Consider the following 25,721-nt stretch of genomic DNA (forward strand, 5'->3'; position numbering starts at 1 on the left):
AAATCCTTGCACGTCCCTCAGCCTATTATTTGCTCCACCCACCACATGAAGGGCTGTCAACTGCAAGGAAAATTTTACTACCAAGTACTTGAAATAACTGTCTTTGTTTCTTTTAACTTCGTGAGGGATAAAGAGTTCCGCTCACTTTTGATTGCCGTGCCTATGTACAGCCCATGGGTGAGGCCCGGAACTGGAGTTTGTTCAGCCTGGCGCTCTGTCCCCGCGCCACTGGAAAGCTCTTCTCAGAGGAGCAGAGAGGAAGTACGTGCCAAATTGTTCAAAGCGCTTTAACGAAGCTAATTTCTTTTTTTTTTTGCACCGAGAACAAAAAGCTGCTTAGCTGGCAAGCTCCATCCTGCCCCCCCGACCGAGGCCTGACCCCTCCCGGCCGCTCGCCTCTCAGCTTCCCGGCTACGGAGCCGCGGAGGAGGTGCCGGCTGCCTGGACCGGCTGGCCCGGGCCTCGTTTATCCCTCACGCGAGCGCACGCTTCGTTTGGGTCGGGGCTGCGAACGCGGCCCCGCCGGTAACGGAGCCGGGAGCAGCGGCCCCGTCCCGCCATTTCCTGTGAGGCGCCGCTCGCGGGCAGCCCTCCCGCCAAGGGCGGACACTCGCCCTCGTCACGTGACAAGCCCCCTCCCCTGCGGGCGGGGAAGGGGGGGGAGATAGAGGAACGTGCACGTCACGTGACGCACCCCACGACTGCCTTCCGGCGGTCACGTGAGCGGGCGTGTGAGGCGGGAGGGAGAGAGGGTGTCACATGGGCATGGGCGGGGCGCTGGGCGCGCATGCGCGGGCAGAGAGCGGGCTGGTGCGGGCCGGGCGGCCGCTCCCCTCGCTGGCAGTGCTTGCTAAGATGGCGGACTTCCTGCCGTCCCGCTCCGTGCTGTCGGGCTGCTTCCCCGGCTGCCTGCTCACCAGCGGCGAGGCCGAGCAGCAGCGCAAGTCCAAGGAGATCGACAAGTGCCTCAACCGCGAGAAGACGTACGTGAAGCGCCTCGTCAAGATCCTGCTGCTGGGCGCGGGCGAGAGCGGCAAGTCCACCTTCCTCAAGCAGATGCGGATCATCCACGGGCAGGACTGGGACCGGGCGGCCCGCGAGGAGTTCCGCGCCACCATCTACAGCAACGTGATCAAGGGTGGGTGAGCGGCGGCGGGGCCGGCCCGCCCTGCCCTGCGAGGCACCGGGCCGGCGGCCTGCGGGGGCACGGCCCGGCCGGGGAGGGGAGGGAGGGGGAGAGTCGGCGCCCTCAGGGCGGGAGCGGGGAGTCCCTGGGGCCCCGAGAGCCGCGGGGTCGCTGCCGCCTCCCGCACGGCCGGCGCTTTCGATTGGGGCGCCTCACCCTTCCTCCCGCCGAGGACAAGCGGCTCTGCGCTGCCCGTGTCAGCGGTCGGGGAGCAGCCCCCAGCCCCGCGCGATGCCCCCCTTGCCGTGACGGGGTCTCCCCCGCGATGGGCGCTGGCCCGGCCGCGGCCCGTCGTGCTGCGCAGGGCGGTTTCAGCTCCTGCCTCGGGAGCAGCGGTTTCAGTCCGTAAGGTCCCGAGCTTTGCCATTTCCTGGAAATGCGATCGCGTAATGAGCGATAATGGATGGGAGGCGGGGGGCTGGAGGGGGGGGGGGGGAAGATGCACCTGAAAGTGCGTGAGGATGAGCCGAGCCCAGTGCCTGAGGAGGAAGCGCCCTGCGTTTCGTTGGGTTCAGAAGAAACATTGCCTAGTTGGAAACTAGGCTGACACATCAATTAACAGCAACCCGCACGCAGAGCCGCTTCTCATAGATGCGTTGCCAAAACCTCCACACATGGTTTAGGAGTGGGCTCTTGATTTCACTGCTTGTCATCCTTTACGTGTATTCCCTCTCTCACCCACATTGTTCATCAGATTTTCAGTTTGGACTGTGTAATAGCTGGACAAAGGCTTAACCGAGTTTCTCAAGGCAGCAGAGTGTTGTGATTCTTAATCACTGCACCTAGTGTTTCTTAAAGATAATTGTTTTACAAAGCTGCTTGCAAATCAAGCCTGGAAAAAACCTGTAAATAGGAAGGCAGTAGAAATCACGAACACGCCTGTGGACTGGGCTATAGCTTATTAATGAGGAAGGTACTTCCTACTCTGCCTAAGAATACAAGTAGGAACTGCAGATCTTTTTTTGGAGGTTCCTTTCCTGCAGTCATTGCTTTTGATTGATAGAAAAATTATGGGAGAAGAATGAAGCTTGGGAAGAAATAGTTTTGCATGTTATATAGTCACTTGTTATTGCATCATTTTCCTATTTTTTCACCAATTAATTTAGTACTGGAATTGGTTTCCCCGTATATCTCTTGTCACAATGATAACTTGTTTTTCTTTAGTTCTGTGTAAGAGAAGTTTGAAAATACTGTTTCTCCTAGAGAATATTTACCAAAACAACAGCAGCAAGAAGCTTGGTGAAGTGTTTAGGTGATACAACTCCTGCACTTCAGCAGTAAAAGCATACTTTTAGAAAGTTGTATCATTTTAGTAAATGATGTCTTCTTATCTCTGAAAACATTAGAGGCCGTGATAGCTCTCTGTAAGTTGACATAACTAGGTGCCAAGTTAATAATAATACAAAGACTAGGGAACGTTAAAATAAACAGTCAGATGATTTCACATATTCTGAAATAGGCATTTAAACATACTTCATTTGACTTGTATTCATGCCAGGTAAACTTAACAACTGTAGAATGGCTCTGGAGAGCAGAGTGACATGAAAATATCTGTAAAAGTTTGCTGGGTCGCAGAGACTGGGGATTTAGCAATTAAAACTGGTGCTTTTTCAGGAGTTAAACTTGTCCTGTGGATGTAGTACTGTTGGTCACGGCTGTGATTTTCTGAGAGTAAATACCTGAGTTTTGATGTCACCTGAAAAGGTAGGGCGATGGGTCAGTTCTGCAGGAGCTTTCCGATTTCCTGCTGGGTGGGTACTCACGCTGAGCTTTGACCAGACAGACTGAGGGCATTGTTTGAATCTCTGCAGGTTTGTAGGCTAGTGAAACAGTAGATGCTGAGAAACTCTAATTGCGATTCTCTTCCATGTTCAAAGGTGTGAGAGTCCTTGTAGATGCCAGAGAGAAACTTCATATCCCTTGGGGAGATCCTGCTAACCAGAGCAATGGCGACATGATGATGGCTTTTGATACTCGCTCAGTCACGGTGGTGCAAGGCATGGTGGAGACGGCGGTGTTTCTGCAGTACCTGCCAGCCATTCGAGCTCTATGGGCGGATAGCGGCATCCAGCACGCGTACGACAGGCGCAGAGAATTCCAGCTGGTAAGATTTGGGTTTCAGTGTCTTTAAATGAGTGCATGTGGTTCTTGTTCCTGGGTCGTTCTTCCTTAAAACACAGATGGAGTGGCCCTCTTACGCATCTGAAGCGTTTGTGGATGATAGGCTCTAACCCTGCGGTATTGCAGAGAGATGCATTTAGCTCCTTCCCTCCTCCCTTCCTTTTTTTAAAACCAAGAATAATAAACAGCTCCTGACATAATTGTCCTCATTTCGTATGTGAGAAAGCTGAGGTACAGAGGGCTCTCATGTCTTGTAACAAAGCTAGTACCTGTGTACTGTTTTTACCATCTGATTATTTCTGCCCTTTGTTACCTAGTGCTTCGAGTTAACAAAGAAAAAAAAGGTTTGTAATAAAGGAAGACTTGATAGTAATGTGATTTTTAAGAAAAGGTATGCATGGGTTAATGAGAAGAATTTAAAAACCACTCCCTTTATTCCAATTTGAGCAATCTAGCAAACATTGCCTCTGTATACTTCCTGTTTAATTTTGAATGTCTGTGTTAATACTCATGTGATGATATTTTTGTTATATTGAAGTTCTCAGCTGAAGATGGAGTGTACAGTTTAATAGTTGGATTGGAGAGGAAAAGAAACATGTTCTGATGCTGGAGCTTTAACTGTCCATGACAGCTGAAGTCCCCTCTGCTCCATTTCCATGCCAATGCTGCAGAAGGAAATGAAAAATTTAGGTTAGCTTTGCTGTTCGTAGACTTGTGTGTGAATGCCAGTAGCATAGGATTTTGTGGGGGTGGGGGCTGAGAATCTTAAAATAGATTAAATCTGTTCTTGCACTTCTCTTAAACCTAAGTGGCTTTGTGTTTTTATGTCTTAAAAATAACCTTTGTGTTAGTTGTGAATCTGAACAATAGCTGGTGATGTCTCCTGTTGGGCTATTATGAACAGTTGTGTAATCATACTCTGACTTAAATAGGTTGTGTAAATACTCTATAAATATGTATTGCCCTGATCATGGAATGTCTTCTAGAGATTGCAGAATGGGCAGGTGCTTGGGCAACCTATCACCAGCCCAGCCTGGTTCTGCGTTGTATGAATAAGTTTCTAATGAGACCTATTGCTCCTTGCGTTTCGCCTTCAAAGCAATCATAAAAGGGTAATTGCCCTGCAATAGTCAAGATCCTCTTGTGGTACAGATGTGACTTCCAGTGACGCAATTGCTGTGCCAGAGTGATCTGTTTTAAAATCTGTTAAATAAAATGGGTTTGGCATGTTTAGTAACTTCTGGCCAAGAAGCAAAGGAAAAGGGAGCTGTTGCTGTTCTGTCATCTTGAGTCTGGGAGAAGTAGGTTCTTTCCATAACTGAAGCATGTGCAGAGTTTCACTTTGAGTAGTTCTGAATCCAACAGAAAAACTATGGCTTGCTTTTGGAAATCCCTAAATATGTACAGCATGCTCTGCAAGAATATAAACAGAATGTGTTCTAGGCTCAGAAATATAAACAGAATGTGCTCTTATAGCTGAGTACTGTCCTAATACTAATTTTTGAATGTAAGGTAACTCTTTTATTTACACTTAAATTGCCTTATTTCCTAAATACTTTTAAAATCTCCGCCTGAGATATTTATGCCAAATTATAAACATAAAAAAAGCTGAATGATGTCATTGTATTGAGTGCAAGCAGTGTGATCAGTGCTGGTCAAGCACCACGTCTTGACTTACAACTTAAGTTAGAACAGAGCTCTGTGTCAGCAGCAGTATGGCAGGAAACTCCTGAAAGCAGAAAAGCAGAATGGTTTTTCACCCTACGTGCTGCTGAGCATCGTTCAGAGAAACGTTCAGAGGGTTTTTACATGCTGTAATCTGTAAGGAAGACACAGGTTAAAGAGGGAGTGGTAGGTGTATCAAGTCCAGAGGTAGAGCAGGGGAAAGTTTGAAGAGTTGCAGGCAGGTCAATTATGTTGAGTACTGACTCTTGAAGTGAGGATTCAAGACTGATAACTTAGTGTTGTAGAATGGGGAAATAAGAGAGAAATAGTATTTTACTTCCATTGCATCTGCTTGTGGTAAAAATACAATGAAAGGACAGTTACTGGCTGTCATTGGATGAGTAGGAGAGAGGGGAAAGTGGCATTAAAAAAGAACTGTAAAATCCTGGGACTGAGCATGGTAGAAGAATATTATTTAACTGTATGTAACTTATTGTCAGACAGTTAAGTGATTTTTAACTTTTTTCACCGTATCGAGTTTGCATTGAAAAACATGGTTCGTATGAAGAGAGAGGAGAGGCAGGGATGCTGGGCAGGTATTGTTTGTCATGGGAGTTGGGTGCTTTGGGGTGAAGGTAGAAGTGAGCAAATAAAGAACAGAGCAGTGATAGATAAGGAGTGAAAAATTTACATTCTGGAAGAAAGTAAGCCATAGTATTTAATTTTAGAAGCCATTTGTAGCTTGGACAGGTTAAAGACTTAAAGAGAGAGAGTTTGAGTAAAATTTCTGCATGTATATGGTTAAAGCAATAAGATGTATGTGTGTTTGTGAGAGATCATTGAGCTGCTCTTGCCTTTGGTTGTTTTTACTGACCGTGTCAGAGATGATGCTAGGAGCCTGAAAAAAAAAAAGTGGTCTCTTTATAGCAGCATGAGAGAGGGAAAACCAGGACTTGGTTGAATTTTAATGGAATTAGAAATCAGCATTTCCATGCTGGGTTCACTGGTGTGTCCTTCCTCATTTTGTTCACTTAAGTGGTCATGGGGATAGTCAATATGATTTATTTTCCTTGGTATAAAAATAGAGCCTTCTGGCTACTAACAACAGTATTTATGAAAATTCATTAGTTCACAGTTGTGTAGTGCTTTAAAACTGGAAAGAGTTAATTGCAGCTTAGTGCAGTATATATGCCACTTCAATACTTCTCAGGTGGTTAACATTATAATCCCTCGAATTTCATTACAAACCAAAGGTATTCAGGTGATAGTCATGGTTAACTACAGACTCTTCCGGCTTTGTAGTCTAGACAGTTCCTGTAACTTCCAGTTAAGATTCTGGTCATCCTCAGGCTTTCTTTACCCATCTTACTTCTCCTACAGCCTTTAGCTAATGTGGATTAGTTACAGAGTTCCTCTGAATCAGCCTAACGCTTTCTGACATCTAATTAACGCTGCAGATTTCTCTCTGCAAGTCGTTTTCCGGTAAAAATCTCCTGAAATGACTTGAATAAACACATCCATTATCTTAATTCTACAACACGCAAACTGCTTTAACTAGACATTTCCTAGCCTTTGTATTTCTGCTCCTGAGTTATTCAGTGCTGAGGTTGTAAGGGTTTGCTGTTCTCATCGAGGTTTGCTTTGAGGCACTGTCAGCTGCGGAGTGTCTAGTGCTGCGGATCTAATAACACTGAGGAAAGCACTTCTGAGTAAGAGCTGCCTCTCGCTTCAGTGCCTTTGCTGTGAACTTGCGTCTCTTGAATTTGCTGCGAGAGTCGTTAACAGAGAAGTGTTCTGAAGTAGTAGTGTCCAGGAGTCTTCTAATTCTCTGAGAATGGAAAAGTGAGATGAGAGCCAAGCTGTTCAGATGTACGATAAGCTTTGAATGTGTTGAAGATTTGTTCTTGTCAAAGGCAACTTTTGGGTGGATTTCTATGTATGCTACCAGCAATTGTTGATCTTCAGGTAGATATTTTGCCCTACTTGGGAGTTACACCAAGTGTTGTTTGCCTTTTAGTGCTGTGAACCTACAATGTGCAGGGGCAGTCACAATACTTGATTCTGTTCTTATTTGCATAGAGAACTGCAGACACAGATGATACACCGAGGATGATGGGATCCTCTGGATCTTGTTTACTTCTGTGACATGTCTGTAAGTGTGAGATCTGATTATAGAAGACAGGAAAAGGCGTGTTCAGCTTAAGTTTTACTGTGGGTTTTGCTGCAGCTTCTAGCATTTTTCTATTGAAGAGTAGTAGTTTTTGAGGGTGTTGTTTGGGTCACTGTAAGATTGTTTTTTATTCTGCTTGGGCCTTTTTGGGTTCTGTCAGAACTTGGGGCTGGCGTACGCACAAGAATATTAAATTGGCTCTACTGCAAATAGTGAGCCACTGAAAGTGTGAGCAGAATTGACTGTTCTTTCAGGTGCGTAGGCAACATGCCCTTGAAATGTGCTTGACCATAGATAGAGTGGTGATAGAGAGTGGTTGAAGCCAGGCTAGGCTGTCAGACGTTGAGCTCTTCCTCTTTATCAAGTGTGGATGCCCATCTTACGAAACAGTTGTGAGGATGGTATTTGAGCATCTCTCTGAAGCCACGAGCTTAGAACCTAGAAACACAGTATCTTTTCTGTGGTTTGTTGAGAGCATCCACACCATGTTTGTGGTGCTGAATTTCAGAAGCCTTTCAACAGCTTGTGCCCTCTGTAATGTGTTGATACTCCCATCAGTATTTGTCCTCTGCAACCCCTCACACACACTCCTAAGTGGGGGGATAGCGATGTCTTTTCCCCTTTCCCTCTCTCCCTTTCCCAGACTTCATCTTGGTTCTGGGGTTGGGTGTTTGATTGTCCCGCTCTGTTTCTTGAAGTGTGTAGGTGGTTCTGTTGGGACATGCTTCAGTGCATAAACTGTTGGTAGAAAGTTTCGCAGACTGACGGAAGAATCTTCTTCATTACGGATGTGAGATCCTATCACCCAGCTTTTCTGTAAACATATGCAGTGACTGTTTGGGTGCCTAATCATATAATTCAGACTTACTTAATTAAATATAATGTTGTATGTACACTGGCTGTCATTTAAATTTTTGTGGGGAAAACCACGAAGCTGTTGTTTTGTGTTGAAGAATTGTTTTCCACTCTTTCCCCAATCAATAGCTCTACAAAACATCAAATGACAGGATGGCCTGTATACAGTGAGCATGACTCCTTAAAGGCCTTGGAAAGGTTAGAGCTACTTGTAAGCTTTTGGTGTTTATGGAAAAAGGATTTATTCAAGCTTGATGCTATAATTATGGAAAGAAAAGTGCTTTGCAAATTTATACTTTAAAATCAGTCATTCAGATCCTCAGAAAAGACTCAGAATTCTTGAGGATTTGCTGGTTTTCCTTCCCCAATGACAAGATAATGCTGGCTTTAAGTTTGTATCAATAAGGCTCCATATAGAGATTAAAATGAGGGTCAAACAATAACAAACCGAGTTTCCTTACTCTTGGCTTGTGGCTAGAAGCCCTTCAGTCTGTATACTGGTGCTTTGGTAACGGGGATTGACTGAAATGTTTTAACTGAGCTCTTCAGCTGACTGCAAGATTTTAATTCACTTCTTCAGGTTAACTTTGATAAAAATTTAACACAAAATGTCTTTATTTTTTTACCATTTTCTAAATCTGTTTCAGCCTCTGTGAGTTGCTGCTTTGAAAGGCTGTTGCTGGAACTGCCACCTTCCCTTTCCACCCTTCTTCCGTTCCTGCCACCTGACTCATTAGCAGTAAAACACCATAGTGCTGTGAGAGCAGTGGTCTTGTATTGCCAGTTGATGTTGTAGTGCAATTTTTTCTGAATGCTGCTATTTTTCTTTTTTGCTAGTACAGTTTATAAGCTTAGCTTTTCAGTGCAACATCTGAGGATGGAATTCGTGATTCAAACTCAATCCAGATACTGTTTATGGGAAACGAATGGAGAGTTCGACAACACAGTGTGGGAGCAGAGCAGTGTGTTCTTTCTTACACATACTGTCTCTGAAACCAGCTATGTCCTGTTGATCATAATGTGTTTTAGTTTCCTAAACATTCTGTTGCAGAAGGATGAAGGGTTACCTGCTTCTTGAAAGAAAAAACCTGTACTTCTGTAGCTCAGCCATGATTAAATAATGGTGAAATATAAGCGTCCTTCTGAATATGCTGTGCATGCCAATACCTAAAGAATTCAGGGGAAAAGACTTATTCAGCTTGTCACATGTCTCAAACCCGTGAACCTGTTCTCAGAGGACTCCTTTAAATTGGCACAAATGTGCTGGATGAGCTTTTGTTGCTGCTTCAGGTGTAACATGAGACCTTGGTACAAACACTCATTCAGAGCTTGTTTCCTTGCTGGCTGCTAACCTTCAAGATACTACGTGTTAGTACCTGTACAACTGTCTCCTTACACCACAGAATTTGAATGTAGCGATGGCTGCACTGTTCTCTGTCCATTTAGAAATCACTTTACTAAATAGAAGTGCAATCTACACTACAAAGTCCCAATATTCGTAGCTGTCAGCAAATCTCTGCTGGCAAAACAGGTGATGTGAATGCTGCTGTGATCTTCCATCTATATAGGTGAAATTAACTTTCCACCTGAGGCAAACAATACAGAGTGATCTTTTTCATATGTAAATATAGGATCGTTCAGGATTACCGTGGGATGCCAGGGGCAGCTTGATTTGTGCTGCTGTTCCCTAATTTGGTGAACTCTAACAAGTCTTAGAAGCTAGTGAAGTCTGCTCTCATTGAACACGTTTTATGCTCAGTTTGTATTTGGGCATTTTGGCTGTCTCTACTGGCCTAAATGTCAATTAATTATCAACACCGTCTATAGGTTCTACATTCACGCTGTACCCGAGCAAAGCGATAGGAAACTCTACCTCCTGGTAGCTAAGGAAGTTGCTTAAGAAAATGTGAGACAAGAGCAGCTGACCTCACTATGTAAGAAAAGCAATAGAATAACTGTACTGGTGTTTCACATAGGAAGCAAGATAATCTCCCTACCAGCCTTGTGTCTTACTGGCACTTTTCTTTTATTGAAATGTACCATAAATGAATTTGAAGTTCAGAAGGTGCAGAGCCTGCCCCTTTTGCAGAGCAGCAAGAGGTGTTACTGATGCTGCTGCTGGAATCTATCTGATAACAAATCATATCTTGTATCATTCTGGATTATGAAGCCTTTTGTTTATGTCTTGAAGGTGAATAGATGGGTCATAGAACATAATATGAGTTAATTTACAGCTTCAAACACTAAGTATTTAATAAAAACAGTGGGAAATGGCATGAAGCTGTGCCAGGGCAGGTTTAGATTGGATACTTGAAAAAAAATTTTTACTGAAAGAGTTGTCAGGGGCTGGAACAGGCTGCCCAGGGAGGTGGTAGAGTCACCATCCCTGGATGTGTTCAAAAAAAGGGTAGATGAGGTACCTTGGGATATGGTTTAGCATAGGATGGGAATGGTTGGACTTGATGATCTTCAAAGGTCTCTTCCAACCTTGTGATTCTTGTGATCTTGTGAAAATTAAAATCTTAGAGAGAATCTTACAGACCACCCCTTATCTTCTCCAGTCCTTATACTCTATCACAAAAATAGTTTGACAGCTTGAATTTAAATAGTGAAAAAAGAAAACGTTTTAAGACCTCACCAACGGCTGAAGAAGGTCCTAAATTATTTCCAGGATCTTGTCCTCTTGAATGTGTGCATTAACAATAAGCATCAGGTAAAACAGCTGGAGAAGTTGAGGAATTTGGGATATAGAAAACAGCCTGATGTCACAGCAACTGATAACTCCAGCTGTTTTAGAGAAGAAAACTTTCAGACTATTAGTAGCCAGTGAGCTGACTTCTGCAGCCCTTAATTCACTGGGCCACGCTACGTGCTTCTCCATTGTGGACATTCATGCCTTAAATGCTTTCCCAGGACTTTGTATTCTCCTGCAGTTAAAATAACTGCAACGTCATGCTCCTCTTCACTGACTTAAACAAGGAACTGAAAAGACCCCAAAATCTTTTGTATAGGAGAAGTACAGGAATACATTGGGGTTTCTGTATCTTTTTCCTTTGTTTAGTGGTGCTGGAGCAGTCGGTCTTGGCAGGCTGCCTGGAAGAGCTTCTCACTGGGCACATGACAGTATTTGATCACCCACTGGTGACTAAATAAAAGAGGATGCAGAATTTCCAGGCACGGAAACACACTGCACTGATGCCATCTGTAATACAAAGATCTACACAAAATGCTGTGTAAAGAAAAAACCCAAAAATAAACCCGAACAAAACCCAGTGCAGGCAAATTTTACATGTGGATGGTTTTGGGACCTTGAACTGTTTTCACTAGCAAATAGTTGCATTAATAATTAATTTCTATTTTTAGTGAATTTCTAGTATAAAATTCTTTAAGTGATGTGAAATGTTTGTACCCTGTTGGAAATTGCTGCTGTTTAGGATGTCTTGTGTACTCTCCTGTTACTTTGAGTGCTTTAGAAACAGCTTTTACTAACTTCTGAAAACACTAATGTTCATCTGATACACGTAGCTCTCTCCTTCACAAGACCTAGTAAATTATCACTGAATCTTGTCAGATAGCTTGTAGCAAGAGCTGCTCTATTAGTATGTCATTGTTTGCAAACAGAAGTCCCAGAATGTAATTGAAATGGATTCTGCTAATTGAGGCAGAGGAAGGAACTAAAAAGCATTTGGTCATCTGGTTTTCTCACGAGGCTGAAATAGGAACCAAATGTACTTTAAAACCGAATGCTAAGAATACTTCATGCTTGCATCGTTACCTAGTTTAGGGTTCTGCTTTTGAAATGTTGTGATTTAGTTTACACAGTGTGCAATAATGGGCATTTTAAGGTTCAGTATGTCCAGTTTTAGTGCTGATACATTTCCACAAGCCAAATATTTGTCATGTTTTTGGGAGCCTTTGCCGGTCTTGTAAAACTTGGAAGCAAGTAAAGCCCTAAATGATGGATGGCAGATCTGCAGACTCACTACTGCTTCAGTGTTAGATTAAATGCAGTTTGAGTTGCAAACACATGAAGTCATGGAGCCAGTAGGTCACTGCACTGAAAGAAGAACGAATGTTTACAGTCTGGTACTAGTCTGCTTGTGTGCAAAACATCTGAAGTTTATATAGATGTTTTCCAGACTGTAAATATTAATTGGGAGGTGGCTGTTTCATCTTGGTCAGTGCATGTTTTTGTATGATTTCTAGGTCTGTGTGTGTGCCATGACTTGCAAGATTTGTTTAATCAATGAAATTTGAAAATCTTTTGCAAAGTATTGGTGTCTTTCCTAAAGTAAAACTTTCTAAAAGAGGCATTTAGGTTTTAAATACAGAGGGAGAGAGTAAAAAGGTCTTTGAAAAAGAAAGTGTACCTGATCTTGTGGATAACATATCCTAATGTGTTTTTGTGGATTAATTTCTGCTAGGTTCCAGCAAATGGAAGCCCATTTGATGGGTGGGTTGTGTGTGCATTGTGTCCCATTGGTATGGATTGCATTTCTTAACCTGGCTCTGATCTAGAAGGGGTGGCAGTAGACTTGAGTTTGCTTCCTATTTGGAACCATTGGTGACCCTAAGGAAAATGATGTGCCAGGAGAAACTTTGTGTAGTTCTAAGGTTTTGGATTGTGGGGCAGAGTCTCAGCAGGCTTTTGGGTTTTGCTCTGGAGTTGTATAAATGGAATATCACTTCACCCAACTCAAAGCTATGCAGTTTCTTAAAATTCTGAGCTGTTTATAGAATATGGCTCATCCTGGTTTCCAAGTAATCCAAGAAATATGATAACAGAATGCCTTGCATGAAGAAACTGTATTTCTGTACACTTCAGTGGAATACTGTCTCATGCCTGTAAACTGTAGTGAGTTTTCATCCTTTTAAGCAAGTTTCATTAAAAATCTGGCAATTGCATCCCTCCTTCGGGAGAGGGGAGGGATACCTAGCTGAGAAAAATTAAATTGGATTTATGCCCTCTTAGAAAAGTAGTTGAAAATTGGAACAGTTTGCTCTGTGGTATACTAGTAATGCAGATTAAGTTCTGCTTAGTGCTTGGTCATGTCTTCATCTGATTAATTGGGGTAGCATGTTATGTCTGAAACAGTGGAAAAGTCTGCTGATGAGAGAATTCTGAGTCTGAAGTGTGTAAGTGAATGAGGCACTTGGAAGGGTAGCATCAGACTGCAAGTCTCCAGTGCTAGAAGGAGAAGGAGGGAGCAGATACTGGAGCCATATTAGGAGGATGTAGTTCTAGACTGACTTGCCTGTGGCTTGGCTCACCTCCTGTCTTCCACTGGCAGCTGTTTGGGTAGCCGTGGGAGGTGCTCCTGGGTACCCAGCCGGTGCAGATGCTGCAGTGCTCTGTCTGCGGGTTGGCGTGCTCTGTCTTCATTTGTTAGCCACGTTTTGAGAATTATGGATTAATTGGATTACGCAGTAAATAGGGGATAATAGATTAAAGGGATATTATTGGGTTAAAACCCCTCTTAAACTCCTTCACCTTTCCTTCTTAACGCCATTATGCAAGATGTCAGTCATGAAATAAACTCGGTGCGGCTCCTCCCTTCCTTGGTGCCTTTGTAGCTTTGTGCTGTTGAACACCCTCCACCCAATGTGATTCAACTCTTGCGAATACAAATTCTGCTCTGCTGGCAAAGGGTTTTACCAAACGTTACTTCTATGAGTCAGGCTTTCAGCCTTTCCTTTTTTTTAGGACAGATACCCAGTTTGTGTGACCAAATGCCGACGGGTTTCACTTCTACACCGCATGATGCAGTTCTGATTGCTTTGAAAAAACAAGAGGCAAGTGTGACTTGAGCTGCATGCAGGAAGTGCTGAAAAGAGGAAATAGGATAGTGCTCTCTGAGGTGGGATGAGCAGTGACGCATTTGTGACATGTATTGGGAGAGAACAGGCCTATTTTCTACTCCTGTATAAGCAATGTAGCCCATGGCTCAGATTCTCCAGCCTGACAAAGAAGCCGCAGTTAACCCCAATGTACTTACAGTTTATCTTTGAAAATGGGCAGATCAGATTTAAAACGACTATTCAAATGGTTTAGCTGGAGAGAAAGAAGCTGTGTGATCCCTCACTGCCTGATCCTGGCTGACACAAGGTATCTGTGCTCCAGCCCTTTTCAGGTGGGTCTGTCAGTGCTTCCCCTGTTAAAACAGTTTGCTCTCCTCACAGAGGGAAGGATTAGTCCAACACAGAGCTGGGCTGCACATGGCTCTGATAATGCTCATGTGGGCATCAATGGGGACCGCTTTGTTTTGGCAGGAGTGCCAGTTGATGCTGGTTTTAACATAACTTTGGCCATAATTAACACTCAGAGAAAGGAAACATCATTCTCTCCAGGAAATGTTTTTTGTGTGAGCCCACACTCAGATATTTTGACCCAGACTTGCAGTTTGATAAGTAAATACATTGTTGCTTACCTCAACACTTTTCCCTAAATGCCCTTAGCTCTCTTATTAAGAATAATTATTGTATTATGCTTATGGTAAACTCTTGAAATACTGCTAATGAAATTGCTGCGTAATGGTGCTACATCAAGCTTTAAAGCAGAGGAGTGGCGATTGGGAAACAAATTGTTTCTCCTCACCTCAGGAGATACCAAGCAAGTTGCTAAATTGCTGCTATAAAATAGGCAAAGTATCTGGATTTTAAATTTACTTCCTCGAATAAACAAGTTATATGATAGGATTCTTTTCTCTGGATTCTTGGTCAAAATCTTCAGATTTGGATTTGTCTGGATTAAGCCTCTAGTAGAAAGAAATCTGTGCATTGTGTATGCTGTAAGGATTGGTAGGATTTTGTAAGATCCTGAATTCTAAGGGTCAGATTATTCCTCCATCGTCTGTCTGTCTTGAAGCTGCTTTTCCCATGTTATGATTTGGTTTGCATGTCAATTCAGGCAAGTATATGCCAGCCTAAAAAGATGGTAGTTTCCTGTTCTTATTCTAAACTATGCTTTTTAAAAAGCTGCTGTTGTTGGGGATTTTTGTTTATGTTTGGGGGGGTTAATTAAATAAAACAGGAATTAGCTCTTTTTGCAGAAATTCAAGTAAGGTCTTGAAAATGTTTGCTGGTCTCTCTAATTCTAATCCAGAGTTACTAAATTCTATCTTGTATTTTCTTTAAATATCTGATTTATTCTTTCAGATACATCAGAAGTCTTGTCAGTTCAGTATGTTCCACTGAACAGGCAGCCAAATGCAGATGCATTTATAAATTGTCTGCTTCTTTCTTTCAACCTTGAGATGACTAAATCTTTATTTGATGCTTTTTCTTTCTTTTATGTGATTGCTATTGGAAAAAATGTAGTGTCTATGTTTCCTTAGAACAACTAAAAGCCATTTGGCTATGCTAAGGTTTCAACAGATCGTATTTAGATTACGGACGTTGTTTTAATGGAAACCAAAGAAATTGGTGCCACTTCCTGCATTTAAAAGATGTGTTGTTCTGTTGTGTATTTCTTGTAGTTCTTTTTTTTTTTTCCCTCCCCTAAAATATTTTTGTGGTTATTTTGCTTTAGGCACTAACTAGCAATGCTTTAGACTAATCTTTCTCTGTGCTGTATTTTGTTTATAAAAGATAACTAATCTGGTTTGCCTCAGAAGACCACACGAGCAGCTGCAATACACTACTGTCCTGTAGGTAGATGACCAATATCTGCTTTAATCCTGGAATTGTAGAAAAAGACCACGACCTAAAACTTGACTGTAGGTCATTATACAGGCATGAGCAAGACTCATTAAAATAAATGCAGTATTGTATGGGAAGCTGTTGCCATAACATCAAGTACCTGAGTAAGAATATGATTTACTTGTGTGTGTTTTCTTGTATGTTTGCAGTGAAATGACTTGGCTTGGCTTTTTTCGGTGAGGCACACAAGCTGTTTTGAATCAAACCTTGCTGAAAATTGAATACTTGACAGTTATGAATAAAGTTACTTAACAGTCAACTTCCTGTGGTTTACATGCATTTCTGAATTGGGAGTAGGCTGACGGGGTGCAGCTGAGATGCATGTGCTCCATCTGAATAAAAAAAGGGCATCTTCTACAAGCAAAGCAGTTGCTTAAAATCTGAGATTCTGATACAGTTTTAATCCTGTATAAGGTGTGTTAGAGTCTTTGAAACTAATGTGTAGGCCATTCATTCTATTTTATTCATGTGTGTTGAAGCTTGTGTTACTGCAGTATGTCCACATGCGTGTGAGAGATATGCTCGTGCCTGTGCTTGACTTTGTCACTTACCTTGGTGCCTTTGGGCCTGTGTTTGAGGAGAAGGAAGTGGGCAGTGGATAAGCAAGGCTCCATGGTATGGTTCCTGCCTTGGTAACCTTCAACCACAGGTTGCAGTCCAGAACTGTTCAACTGTTAAAAATTACTTTAAAGGGTTCACCTGCATTTAAAAAACCCCTGAAGGTTCACCTGTGAACAATGTAAGACCTTCACACCACTGCATTTTCTCTAAGTGGATCTTGAGTTTTCATTTCCATTGTCTGTGCTCGCAGAAGAGGGGTGTGAAGGCAGCAGGAATATAAGGGAGAACTGCTGAGTCTTTCAATGTGGGCAGATCCTGCAGTTCCCCAGTCTCTTACTGATCTTGTCATTGCAGCCTTCCAGTACCTGAAGGAAACACACAAACAGCAGGGGAATCAACTTTTTAAAAGGGTAGACAATGGCAGGACAATGGGGAATGGATTATAAAACTAAAGGAAGGAAGGTTTAGATTAGATATTAGGGGGAAGTTCTATACAGAGAGAGTGGTGAGGTGCTGGAACAGGCTGCCCAGAGAGGTGGTGGGTGCCCTGTCCCTAGAGGTGTTCAAGGCCAGGTTGGATGGGGCCCTGGGCAACCTTGTGTAGATCCAGGCTGGAGGTTGGTGTCCCTGCCTGTGGCAGTGGGGTTGGAGCTCTATGATCCTTTGGGTCCCTTCCAACCCAGACCAGTCTGTGATTCTATGATTGTCCTTGGCCTGGCTCCTTTGTGCTGTGACGGCAGAGCCACGTCCTGCTGTGGACGCGGTGAGCCACACTGGAGCTGGTGGGACAGAGTGAGGAAACCCGGTTTCTCTTTTGTAGTCATCTGGGGTAAACCAGAGACTTTACAGTTTGTTTAAAGCAAAATTTTAGAATGTGACAAGTGTCTGTTGAATATGGCAGTTGGAATAGAGCCGCTGTCACCGATTTACAGAGTGAGAGCTAGTTTTCTGTATCAGGAAAAAGTAGCCTACGCAGAAGCTGTCTTTGGAACCCCTGACATACATAATTGTGAGCGGATAATTTTCTTTCACAGTTTTAACAGTTGCTGGCATCAGGTTGCTGGCTTGGTTGTTGTGTGGTGGGTTTTTCAGAGTGTTTCTCTTTGTTACTGTGTGAAGTACATAGGTGCACCCCTTTGGAAGAGGCTTGCTTTGTAGTGCTGCCTTTTTGAAGCTTGGTTAAAATGGGTCAAAACTCTTTAGTTCTACCGTGGTGCATTCTGATCACAATCTGTTAGTTGTGGTAGTTTGCTGTTCAAGATAATCTGTAGTTGGCAGAGCTTAGCCTGCTAATATGAAGATGTCCAGGTTGGATAGAAAATTCCAGCTGGTGAAGGCACTGACTTGTAGGTGCATGATACAGAGGGTGTCTGGGATGTGATGGAAGAACAGATGTTGAAGCTGTTGTAAGTTCTTGATAAATTGATAGAAGCTGACGATTGAACAGCCTTCATCCTTAAATAGAGAGTTGAGTCATGATGCTGGCACTGGCTTGGTGTGTCACATTCTAGATTTTCATAAGGGAAGAATCCAGTGACTGAGGTGAAGATGTGGAGGAGGGAAACTGGTATGTCATTGCTTTATTTACTGCTGTTACTATGCTTGTAAGTGTTTGCTTTTCTAGTTTAATCTCTCAAGTTTTCAAATGACCACTTGGTATTTGTCTGCTATTGACATTGGTACATGACAGCCTGGCAAGTGAAGTAGTCATCTTGGTTTGCTTGCTGGCAGTTACTTTACCATTGGATGCGGGGCTCAGGAGCATTGCTGTTGCTGCAGGCTGATGTATTTTGCATTGGTGTTTTCAGGAAATCCCCTCTTTTGGGAGTCTGGGGGGGAGAGTGTTTTGTGACCTTTACAGGCTGTGGCTTCTTGTCTGCCTCAACTGCTCAATCCATTGCAGTAGCAGTAAGCCCTGGGACTTACAGGAGTGGTAGTAACTCATGCATTCCAGTGCATCAGAGTTAATGCTTCTTTAGGGAGCAGGCGTTGCTGTAAGTAGTGCAAAAAAAGAGCTGTCTAAGATGAAAATGTATGTATGTGTGCACACATGTGTGTACCTACAGCCTCTGAGGCCCAGGTACTGGAATAAATACCTCCACATAATGAGGCTGAAATGGAGCTAATCTGTACATAGTTCTGTGGGGGTGAGAGGGTTGCCAGCCCCTGCTAGGACCAAAAAAAGAAATGACATCTGACTGTAAACTCTTTATTTTGTCTTAATGTTCAGCTACAGATAGTGGGTTTAGTACTTCGAAGGCCTGAATTCTGAACCTGTTCCTCCTGCTTGGGAAGCCTGATGAATTTGTGCATCAAAGCTGCATGTTTTCATTTTCCATGAAATAGGAATGCTTTTTTTTCCCCCCTACACTCTCCTTGTGGGATTGAGGGTAGGACAGATTCCCCAAGTGCTGACAAAGATGTCAGTCTAGAGTATTGTCACTGGGAGCGGGTGTGCCAGGCTTGACAGGGGTTAGTGTTAGTGCTGCAGCTTGTCACTCCAGAGAAGATGGGTAATGTTAAGCCAAATAGAAAGTGAAGTAAGGTAGTAGAACGGTGTTGGACTCTTTCCCTACAGGTGTGTCAAGCACAAGGCATGTTTCAACCAGAGTCCCAATCTTGCCTAATTAAAGTTGATGTTCGAATTGCACACGTAAAGGTGTGGGATGTGCTTCTGTTATGTAACTTTCTCAGTACTGAGAGAACTTGCACAGGTACCTGGCTTATGTGTCTGCCAGAACCCTTTTTGGACTGGTTTTTACCTTCTCCTGCTTTATTGCGCTTAGATGACACAGTTTAATACTGAGGTTTGATTTGCAGAGCTCAAATTCAAGTGAGGGGAAGACAGAACAGCAAATACAGCCTGATAGTAAGTCACTTGCCTGGCTTAGAAGTAGTCACCCCAGCCTGGATGCTTCTTGAATTCCCCATCAAGCAAACTCAGTGAGAATTCTTACTCTTCTATCTGCAGTGAAAGAACAGATGGTTTCTTTTCTGTATTTACTATAAAGTAAATAAGTTCCAGCTTGGTAATCAAGAGCTTTCAAAAGGAAACATGTTTCTGCTGCTGTCATAAGACTGAGAATCCTAAAAGGGTACTACTTCCCTTTGCAATAAATTCAGTCAGTACATTACCTGTTGTGAGTGAACTCAGGTTCACCAGCATCCTCACAAGAGTTCTTCCTTAATCCTGCCCCCCCCTCCCCCCCCCAACAGTTCTGGAGGGTTGACTGTAGTTCAGGCTTGCAATGGAAAAGTCTTTAGCCACATTACTGGAGGGATTGCAAACTGCAGCTACTGTTTACAAGGACAGTGATGGCTTAAATCTGGAAGGTAATCAAACCTCCCAGAGTAACGAGTTCTTTTCCTACTTGGTGTCTGATAGGAAAAAAGTCAGTAAAATGCTTCATTTGTTATGGTTTCTCATCCTCTATTCTGGCTGAGGAGAAGCACCTGTATGAGTGAGATCGGGTGGCCATGTAGTTATAAATTAACTTCTCTCCAGCAGTGAATCTCTGTACCTGACTCTTCAGAGGGTTAGAATTACCAAACACAACTTCTCAGAACGATGGTGTGGTTGCTTCGTTGATATTCCCTGTGGATAATCCCTCTAGGATTTATTTAGCAATTCTAAACTTGGAAAGAATTTAACTATGATAAATGTGCCTACCCATGCTTTTAAGCTTTATATATAAACTGGCCTAAAAATAAAACTTCAGTTGTGTTCTTAGGATAGCTGCTTTAAGAAATGGTAGTGATTAAAGCCTAGAACACCTAAATATGGACTTTTTGGTAAATTAACTGGACTTCAGAATGTAAATTACTTGGATCAAGTGTGCCATTTATTTAAAAATAACTGTTTGCTTTGTTCTTAGGGGGAATCTGTAAAGTATTTCTTGGACAACTTGGATAAACTTGGAGAACAAGTAAGTTGGGTTATTTTTTGTTTGGTTGGTTGGGGTTTTTTGTTGTTGGTCCCCCCTACATCCCTCCAGTCTTGAGTTTTAAGTAGTATTTGTGAACTCTGGGTTTTAAACAGATGAAATGTAAACTAGTGTCTGCCCAAATAATGTTCTCTTTTGCTAATTTTAACTGTCCCATTATCTCAGCAGTTCATCACTGACATGTCAGAAACAGCCAGCAATTCAAGGGCCAAGAGACTTTTGGAGATAAAACTTCTGCACAAAATGAACAAAAAGCAAGTTACAAACACTTGTCTAGTCAGCAGATCATTCCAGTAGTGCTTCAGCAGTTTCTGATACACAAATGCAGCACAAATTTTAGATTTACATATCCAGTAGCAACACTGTTACATCAGTGCCAGGTCTGGTGCCAGTGGTACCCTTCTCTAGACTCTACCTTAAAATAAACACAGTACAGAATAAAATCTGTTTTCTCTAGGAGAAGCAGCTGAAACTTCTGTAGAAAAAATTTTTGACAGAAATGTTGGTTACTGCTTGAATAATGTCGTATGCTGATACAATGCTGATGCTTCTGAGTTGTGTATTGCAGAAACAGCATGTGGAAAAACTCCCTTTGTAAGGGGATTCCTAGCTTGAACTCCATGGGGAGGCAGCTTCTCTGTAGTAACATCCAGCTGATGGCTAACAAATGATGAAGGAATCCAAACCACTTCAATTGAGTCCTGTTACATCATGCTTAATTTTTTAACAGATAGAAAAATTATTTTAAGCCAGACTATTTTTTTCCTGCTTTGAACTGTCATTTTTCTTACTGGAACACTGGTGATCTAGCAGAATGCATGTGCTTCTCGGATAGTGTTTGAGAACTCCAACACTTGCTCTTCAAGTTTTGTTTTGATCTTGTGTTACAAGGGAGTAGGAAAACTGCACTCAGCTTTAAAGAACTGCTAAACTTTCTGCTAATGGTCGATTTCTCATGGTCTTCAACCTAATGCTGCTTTAGTTTCAGAAAGATTCACACACCCCCCCAGCACAATTGTGCACAATTATATAAAGATGTTTGCAGCTTCTTTTCAAAGATCTTAAGATCAACTGAACGATTAAACCCCCTGGGCCCTTCTTTATTGAAAACATGCTACTTGAAGTTACTAATTTTTAAAATATTTTTATACACACACATATATATTGTAGGTGAGATGTTGCTATTGAATGCTGAGTTCTGAATTTCAGGATTTCGGGATTAAAGTTTAGACCAAATGGTGTTCAGACACAGAGGGACTCCTCAAGATCTGCTGGCAGAGAAAACGTGGAAGAAATGCTAGCTAAGTTGTGTTCCTGAGTGAAAGATTTGATAGGTTCTTCTGGTTTGTTCTTATCTGCGTGCAAGATTTCTCTAATGATTGATTCCCCAAACTGTATTAATATAAGTAGTTTACTGTTCTTATCTGCTATCTGATACAACGGGGCTGGCCTGCATCTAGATTGCTATTAAACAGATAGACCTGTGATTCATGTGCCTCTTGCCAAAAGGGAGCTGATGGTAACAGTGCGTAGGGAAAAGAACTTAATGTTCAGATTTAATCAGATCAGCAAAATAAGAGTAGCTGGCTGGCACAGACACGTGGGGTTGGCTGGATTCCTTGCAACTCTCTTGTTTCTTCTGCCAGTGCAGACTATATGTATTCATAATAACTCAGAGATGTTGCCTTCCATGGTGTGCTTGGATCTTACTCGTGCCTGAAGCTCTATTTTTAACTGGGCAAAGAGTGATGTGATAGCCAGGAGAGGCACCTGATAACCAAAAGATGTCCTGCAGAAGAAGATGCTGCAATGGATTTGAGGAAGAAGGCAATTTGGGATGAAAAATACATGTGTTGAGTCAGTATCAGTCAGTATCCTTGGGAAGAGCTGTGCTTACAGGCAAATACAGCTGCACAGAAAGCAAAACTGTCCCTCCTTCCCCAAAAACCCCACAACGGGGGGAAAATTAAAACAGTCAATGTGGAAGATTGGACAAAGCATGGAAAAGGAGAGTGTGCATGGGGGTGTGTGCAGGAAAAACACTGATTGACAGTGGCAAAACACTGAAAGGACTTTGAAATTAAGGCTCGGTGCCATCCTAGGAAAATACCTAATGCTGCACTCCTCAGATTTGGAGAAGGGACTAGTTTGGAATCGCTGCAGAGACAAACTGCAAGTATCTCAATGATCAGGGCATGAGGGAGGAAACAATCATTCCTCAAAAGGATAACTAAAATCCTGGGAGATGTCTGAGGGGCTGGTGTATTCAGTTTCCTGTAGCCAAATGGTGGCTGTGTGCCAAGCACTTGACTTCCAGCACACTCATTAGCAGTTGCATCAGAGTAGCCATTCTCCTGTATAAAACATGGTAGATCTTCTGTGCATGTAGAACTTGAAAGGATTTTAGTTGTAGTTGGAAGTGTGGAAGGAATTTTAAATGAGTAATAATGCTTGAGAGGGAATTTGTCAGGAATTTGATGGATAAGCTCCTTGTTCTTGAAAGCTTTACTGAATAAACAGTCCAGGCCAACTCCCAGGAGAGTTTGCTTTGTGCTCTTTTTCAATATTGAAGATATATATGGCTTTGACTATTACATTAATTGTTTTATTTATTTACTTTAAGAACTTAAATCGCTCTGGAGCTTTGTTACCATTTCCTGGGTTTGTTCTGAGAGCTTGAGACAAACTCCCTGAATAACAAAAGATGGATGCTTATAAGATGGATGGGATCAGTGTTGATCTGTGACATTCTCTTACCTAAATGTCAAGTCAGCCCTACTGAGGATCCCTTCACATACACAGTTTCATTTGATACAGCCATTGCTCTCTGCCTCTGATTGTTCTCCCTCTCTAACAATTTTTGGTAGGAAAGACCCAAGATAAATTTATCAAAGAGAAAAATCTTATTACCCTTTAAAGTCGCTTCTTTTAATCAGACATGGGGGTGGAAATCTGGAGAGAGCATGGTGCTGCTTCAGCAGTTCCACTCTCGTGCAGATTTAGGTGGTGCAGGTTTTAGATGTGTGATGTGCTACACAAGAAGTGCAGGGTACAGAGTCTGTGCTTGAGACGACTGCTCTGTGATTCGTGCCATGATAAAAATCAGTGCTTTAGTCAGGGGCAGCTCAAATAGAGAGCTGGGAGTTCAGACAAAACAGTCTCTTTCCAGCCAGTTTCACTTTTGAGCCTACATACTAAAACAAAGAGATCCTTGAAGTTTTGGACCATTATGCTCACTTCATGATTTCAGAATTGCCACCTTAAAAGTTGTGACTCAAACTTGTCCAACTCCCTTCAGCTTGGAACACTGGAATTTCAATTACCATGTGTGTTTGTGTCCATGTCTTATCCACCTCTCTGCCCCAGCATATTATTTGAATCAGACTTTCTGGCCTGTGGTCTTACCTCCCAGCCTGGTAACTGGCACTGCCAAAGGATCATTCACTAAGAGAAGACTGAAATTCCAGCTCTGAAACCTAAATTGCTCGCTCTGAAGTTGTGAGAAACTTTGGAAAAATGTAAGGAAAAGTTTCCATAACAAGCAAGCAATGAAGCTTTAAACTTCAGCATCTGCTGGCTGCTTGTTACAGACGTGCTTTTTAAATAGAGGAAAGACTTGGACCACGTGCAGAAGTGTAATTCTAGGAGCAAGGAAATCCCCAGTATGAGTCTTTAATTTCATGCTGTTGAAAGCTGACTCGTAAGAATTCCTCTTCCTGTTAGAATCTGCATCCATTGATGATGACTGTTCATGTGACAGTCAGAAAAGCAGTAAAAAACCCCACTTATCCTGCCTGTTGAATTCTGGGGGGAAAGGCAGGCTGGAGGACTTCAGGTCCAGCTGTCTCAAGTACCCTTCTAGGCTGTACTACTGGGAGGAGGCTGCTGTCCTCAGCTGCCTCTTTCTTCTCCTGTTGTACTAATTGCACAAAACATTCTGGACAAAATCAGGCTGTATTTGCTCACAGGATGGCACACAGCTACTAAAAGTGGCTTTTTGGACCTGGGTGTAGAAGATTCATGGGGCAAACACTGTGAGATGCTGAAGTTCTCCTTTTCCAGCATAACTGAATTTCTTAGTGGAGCAGCTCTTCTCTATAGAAGCAGTTGTGTAGGCTGCATGAGAGCACTGGAGGGACTGAGCATGGGATCCTGCTGTGGTAGGATTTGGTTTGAGAAGCCTGGTTTAGAGCCCATTTGCTGCAGTGCAGTGTTGGCAGCCTGTGTGTTTCCCAGCCTTGCAGGAGAAGGGTTAATGAAGCGTAAAGTAACCTAGAGTGAGGGAAGCTGGCGGGAGGAGGTGATGCTACACTTCTGAGGTGGTTTATGCATCCTTATCATGTGGCAAATGGAAAGCTCCAGTTCTTTAGGGTACATGTTTTGATTTAATATTGGGTGTCTTTCCTGCTTTGGGCTCTAGATCTTTCCAAAACGCTTCAGTGTTAGCATATAAATATACATCCATCTGTATGTTTATTCAGACAAGCTCTGCAAGCTTTCCTCTCGGTTGCAAGTCAGCTGTGATCACCGTGCCTGTGACTTATATCCTAGTTGGCAAACTCTCCTTTATTTTTCTCTTTTAGGATTATCTTCCCTCACAGCAAGACATCCTGCTGGCACGAAGACCCACGAAAGGGATTCACGAGTACGACTTCGAAATCAAAAATGTTCCTTTCAAAATGGTTGATGTAGGTGGCCAAAGGTCAGAACGGAAACGCTGGTTCGAATGCTTCGACAGCGTCACATCAATCCTCTTCCTCGTTTCCTCAAGTGAATTTGACCAGGTGCTGATGGAGGATCGGCAAACGAATCGCCTTACGGAATCCCTGAACATTTTTGAAACAATAGTCAATAACCGGGTTTTCAGCAACGTCTCAATCATTCTCTTCTTAAACAAGACGGACTTGCTTGAGGAAAAAGTACAAAAAGTGAGCATCAAAGACTATTTCCCAGAGTTTGAAGGGGATCCCCACTGCTTAACAGATGTCCAAAAATTCCTGGTGGATTGTTTTCGTACTAAACGCCGGGACCAGCAGCAGAAGCCCCTCTACCACCACTTCACCACTGCTATTAACACAGAAAACATCCGGTTAGTGTTCCGTGATGTCAAGGATACCATCCTTCACGATAACCTCAAGCAGCTGATGTTACAGTGATGTGCAAAAAGACATTTTTCTTGGAGTAAAATGTGTGTTGGGTTTTTTTTGGGTTTTTTTTTAATTAGACGTTTACAGCAGGAATAAAGAAATCCAGATCCTGTCACACTTCTTGATATGTGGCTAAAAGCTGATGCTGAACACATTATTGCCAATTTCTGCAGAAATTCAGGCTTAATCTCTTCCAGTGTAGCTTCAAGTTGACTCAAGTTGTAATTTTATAGCAGACTTATGTCTCAGTTACCTGTAAAGTGACAAATATTTTAAGAGAATGTGTATGTTATCCTAGAAAATTCATTCCACCTTCAGAATTCCAAGTCCAAACCTCAGTGAAACGGTTGCGATTGTTAGACTGTGGCAGTAAT

At 42.7% G+C, this 25,721-nt stretch overlaps 1 protein-coding gene across 1 annotated transcript; it reads left to right on the top strand.

Annotated features, from left to right (window-relative positions):
• Positions 1–855: 855 nt before the first annotated feature.
• GNA13 (G protein subunit alpha 13) lies at positions 856–25,446 on the top strand (the record flags this gene model as incomplete). The annotated part of the gene is made up of 4 exons (XM_084273508.1): positions 856–1,138; positions 3,064–3,290; positions 20,132–20,182; positions 24,784–25,446. 4 exons carry the CDS (start codon positions 856–858, stop codon positions 25,354–25,356), a joined length of 1,134 nt encoding a protein of 377 aa, XP_084129634.1. The 3' UTR covers positions 25,357–25,446.
• Between the last annotated feature and the right edge of the window lie 275 nt (positions 25,447–25,721).

The sequence above is a fragment of the Gallinula chloropus genome, assembly GCF_964237585.1.
Source record: "Gallinula chloropus genome assembly, chromosome: 20".
In the NCBI taxonomy this organism is placed as follows: domain Eukaryota; kingdom Metazoa; phylum Chordata; class Aves; order Gruiformes; family Rallidae; genus Gallinula; species Gallinula chloropus.